The sequence below is a fragment of the Prorops nasuta genome, unplaced genomic scaffold (genome assembly GCF_024137725.1).
Source record: "Prorops nasuta isolate Cenicafe-Biocafe unplaced genomic scaffold, Cenicafe_Pnas_1.2 PNAS00034, whole genome shotgun sequence".
NCBI lineage: Eukaryota > Metazoa > Arthropoda > Insecta > Hymenoptera > Bethylidae > Prorops > Prorops nasuta.
The window spans coordinates 21432-25716 of record NW_027116831.1 but is presented as its reverse complement, the minus strand read 5'-3'; the positions used below and the strand labels follow the sequence as shown (position 1 = coordinate 25716).

The 4285-nt window shown below is 50.0% G+C and overlaps 1 protein-coding gene across 1 annotated transcript; it reads right to left on the bottom strand.

The window, feature by feature from the left end:
- Nucleotides 1-2599: 2599 nt before the first annotated feature.
- On the bottom strand, nt 2600-3280 carry LOC136783559 (MAP7 domain-containing protein 1-like). The gene has a single exon (XM_066743815.1). The coding sequence runs from the start codon at nt 3278-3280 to the stop codon at nt 2600-2602; it is 681 nt and encodes a 226-aa protein (XP_066599912.1).
- Between the last annotated feature and the right edge of the window lie 1005 nt (nt 3281-4285).

The following is a 4285-nucleotide window of genomic DNA, read 5'->3' as shown; positions in this document are numbered from 1 at the left end:
ACCACGTGAGTCAACTACGAGTAGTCTACGAGAGTGGAATAGAAAGAGAACGATGCTACATAGGCCCCTTCTATCCTTTATTCTATCAAGGTATCACTACGCATGCGCGGGGATGATGGGAGTATCCGATACAAACGTATGAATCCGTATGATATGATACATACGTATTGCTCGTAATATTATGATGAAAAAATGCATTTTATGCAGAGTAGAACCACTTCCTTCGTCCGATCGAAGTTTCCACATGTGAGTAATAATAATGGTGTTCATTTTTACGCATTTAATATTCATATTTGTAAAAAATTAAATGTGTATTTTATTGGTTATGAAGGTTTCCCAAAAATGTATTGGTAAGACAAAATTGGGTAGATGCTTTAAAGTTACCAAAAACTGTAAACTTTAAAACATCTTATGTATGTAGTGATCATTTTGAGGAAAGTTCATTTGTATATTTTGATGAAACAAAAAAAAAGAAAGCGTCTACACTTGGAAGCTGTTCCTCAACTTATAAATGTAATAGGGGAATCAGAAATTGTGAATCTTGTTTCAAAAGAAGGAGAAACAAACATGTTTTTAGATGGTAATACAGTTTGCGATGAATCTGGTAGGGCGTCAAGTATCAGAAAAAATATAGTGACAAAATGGCGACTGTGGCATCTAATTTCTCTATGGTTTATACCGATCTATGATTGTCACATAAATATGGACGTTTTCTGTCCGAAAGATTTATGACGTTACATGCATTTCCAGTGAGTATAGTGCGGAAGAAAAATATAAATTTATTTGACAGATATGTTTCGCGCCAAAAATGTGTTTAAAGGGCCATATTATATCTTGCACTTTTATATCGTTAATATTTATTGTTATCAGAAAAGTAGGTAATTGTGGTGAATACTATTCTCATTTTAAAACTTGTGACGCTACTGTCTATACCAAGGGATGGTATAGGCGGGGAGGGAGGAGTGATTCCCCCCACCGCTTGCGTTCGCGTCCCAATAGGCGACTTCCTATAAGACCCGGGCGCCTTCGATGTAATTATTTAATAATTGCCGAATATTTATTGGTACAGAGGGGGTTCTAACCCTCGTACGCGAATATAGGGGGTGGGGTGCTAATACACTAACTCGCTAATTTCGATTGAACTCTCTTTATTATAAAATCGGTGCTTAATACAATACCCGATCCTTCGCACGTGGTATAACGGTGTTACGCGAGGTCCTAAATGTGGGCGCGGCCTAAGTCGTGCGAACGCGGCTGAAGCCCCGATGACGTAGGAGTTAGCCCCGCGCTCGAGCCACTAGTTGGCGTTCGCGGCGGTCCCGCCGAGTCGCGCGGTACTCGCGCGCCTCCGGCGGATTCGTAGGCTAACCACGACGCGACGTTACGCGGATGGGTCCCTATCCCCGCGCGTGCGCGTTACCCGACGGTTATTCGCACTGACTCCGTTACCGCGTACACAAACACAACAACGACCCGGATTGTTTACGTCGAGGACTCTCAGGTCACTAGTCCACACGGGGATTATACTAAGTCCGCGGCCTTGAAACGAATTACGGGAACGTTCCCGTCAACGGTCCACTCACAACTAATCGATGCAATCGCGAACACTTTTACTAATTCGCGCCTGTACACAATAAGATGTTCGTTACCGGTCCGCCGGAATGACCACTCCGCTAGGTTGCCCGCTTACCCGTGACAGGTGAGCAGGGCCAGCGGTTCCCTATACAACCGGTCGGTGCTACGAGCCCTAAAGCCCTAGCACACCCCGGGACGTTACTGGACTTTATTACAAAACGAATAATCACCCAAATGTCTGCTTACAATAGGCAGGCTCTCTTCTTTCTTTCTCTCGCTCTCGCTCTCGCTTCTCTCTCTCGCTTCTCTCTCTCTCTCCCTCTCTCTCCTTCTAGTCCTTGACACTGGCCCGAAGGGCAGTAGGTTTCCTCTGGCCGGTATGGATTCGTGGCGGTGGCAGTCGCTGCACTTTATCGTGCCTCCCAATTTCCGTTCGGCAGCGGCTGTCACTCCTGTGGTTCGTACCGGCTGGGGGAACTATATCGGGCACTATGTGTCACCTCTGACATCTAAACTACGTGTGTCGGGGCAGTCCGCGGGAGCAGGTAAGGCCCTGCGCCTGTCCCGCCGCTGCCCCGCTACACCCATCGCGCGGCACTAGGGAGCCGACAAGTTATCGATCCTAGATCAATACTTATCGGTTGATAACTCCCTAGTTCGTACGCGACCCGCCTATCTAGCGCTTGAGATTAGCAAAGCGCTAGAGGGCAGCTATAGTAACGTTGCGAGAACGCAACGTTACAACTCCCCCCTCGTTAGGACCAACGTAGGGGTTGGTCAACTTCCTCCCGGTTGAAGTCGACCCTGGGGTGTCTCTGGTTCGATTTAATTTCTTCTGGTGCGCGCAATCCTACAATAAAAAAAACGCTCGCTTCACATTCACACATACTTTATGACAAAAAAAATTCGGCCTACATAAACGATAAAAAAAAAATTAATTATTTGGCTCGATACAACAACAAACAAAAATAAAAAAAACAAGACTCTATATAAAAAAAAAACACAAGACACGGACACGGACGGTCTAAATATTGAGGAGGAGCTCATCCTCCATGGCCTCCTCCTCCCTTTTCTTCTCCTCTGCTCTCTCCCTTTCCTTTCTCTCCTTTTCCCTCTTCCTCGCCTCCTCCTGCTTCCTCTTCTCCCTCTCTTCCTCTCTTCTCCTCTCGACGGCAGCGCGGATGCGCTGCCGCCGAGCCTCATCCTCCCTTTCCTCCTTCTGCTTCCTCTCCTCCGCCCGCCTCCTTTGCTGGGCCCTTCCCTGGCCCTTCCGGCCACCCCGTCTGCCCCGGTGTGCCTTTTTCTTCGGCTTGGGTACAGCCGGCCCGATTCCCGCCGCTGGTGGCGGAGGCACCCTCTGCGGGGGAGGACGAGTGCCCGTACGGGTGCGGGAGTAACCCGCCCCCTGCCGGAGCATCTCGTTCTCCCACCGCAGACGGCGATTCTCCGCCTCCCAGTCGGCGGGCTGCGGTCCGGTGTACCCAGAGGCCTGGGCTTGGTGGTGGGCCGGAGGGTAGGGGGTACCCCGCTCAGGATAGCGGGGCGGAGGGAGGGAATACCCCGGCTGGTATGGGGTGGAGGTTTGGTGGTGGTGGGTGGGTGGTGGGTAGGCGGCGGTGGATGGACCCACTGCTGGTAGGGGTCCGGGCAGCGGAATCCCTTGTAACCAGCAGTGGGTTACCACCTGTTGTAGGTAGGGATCCATTCTGCAAGGAGAAGTGCACCGTCACGTATCCGTAAAAAAAACAATAAAGAAAAATCACGCGACACACTCATCCATCCATCACACACACAAGTCCGCACTCAGGTTCGCGAGGGTTAGGCTGGGTCTCGACGTGGACGCAGGCGTGCCGTCCACGTAGACGGGGCGGAATCCGACGAGTCGCTCACGATCGACATTTTCCGTTTTCGCGGAGTCCCTTTCCGTTTACCGGTCGGTTTTGGGGAAGGTGCAGGGTCGTCGTCCCCTTCCCCCGCAACGGTTTCCTCACCCGGTTCATCGGCGTCCGGAACGCAAAACGACGCGACAAACGGTTTTAGATCCGAAACGTGGACCTTCGGATTACTACGGCCTTGATTTTCAAGCTCGTAGACGACCGGCGATATTACGCGAACTATTCTGAAGGGTCCCTCGTACGCTGGTGCTAGCTTCGCAGCAAAATTATCAGCAGATGACGATAACGGTCTGCCGCGCCGCCACACCAAGTCTCCTACTTGATACCTGACATCGCGCCGGCCACGATTGTAATAGCGGGCTTGACGGGCACTCGCTTTTTCTATCTCTACCTGCACGATATCATGAATCAAGGGAAGGCGTTTTAGTCGCGCCACCCAATTTTCGGGGTCGCTCCTAAGTATTGTACGAGAACCTTCAATCTCTCGCCGTAGATTCGGAGTAATTACTGAGTCTCGACCGAGGTTAAGTAACGCGGGAGATACTCCAGTCGACGAATGCATCGCGGAATTAATCGCGAAACGGAACTCTGCGAGATGTACGTCCCAATCTCGATGGTCGTTCTCTACAAATATCCTAATCATCGTTTTAATTACCCGATTCACGCGCTCTACCGGGTTAGCTTGCGCGTGATACGGCGGAATCGTAAACTGTCTAATCTGATGCTCATTTAAAAATTTGGTCACTTCTTTATTAACAAACTCGGTACCGTTATCGCAAAGAAATATTTCCGGTGATCCCCAACGGTAAATAACC

Excerpts from the sequence above, each read along its gene's own strand:
- LOC136783559 (XM_066743815.1), bottom strand. The coding sequence starts at position 3,280 with ATGGATCCCTACCTACAACAGGTGGTAACCCACTGCTGGTTACAAGGG.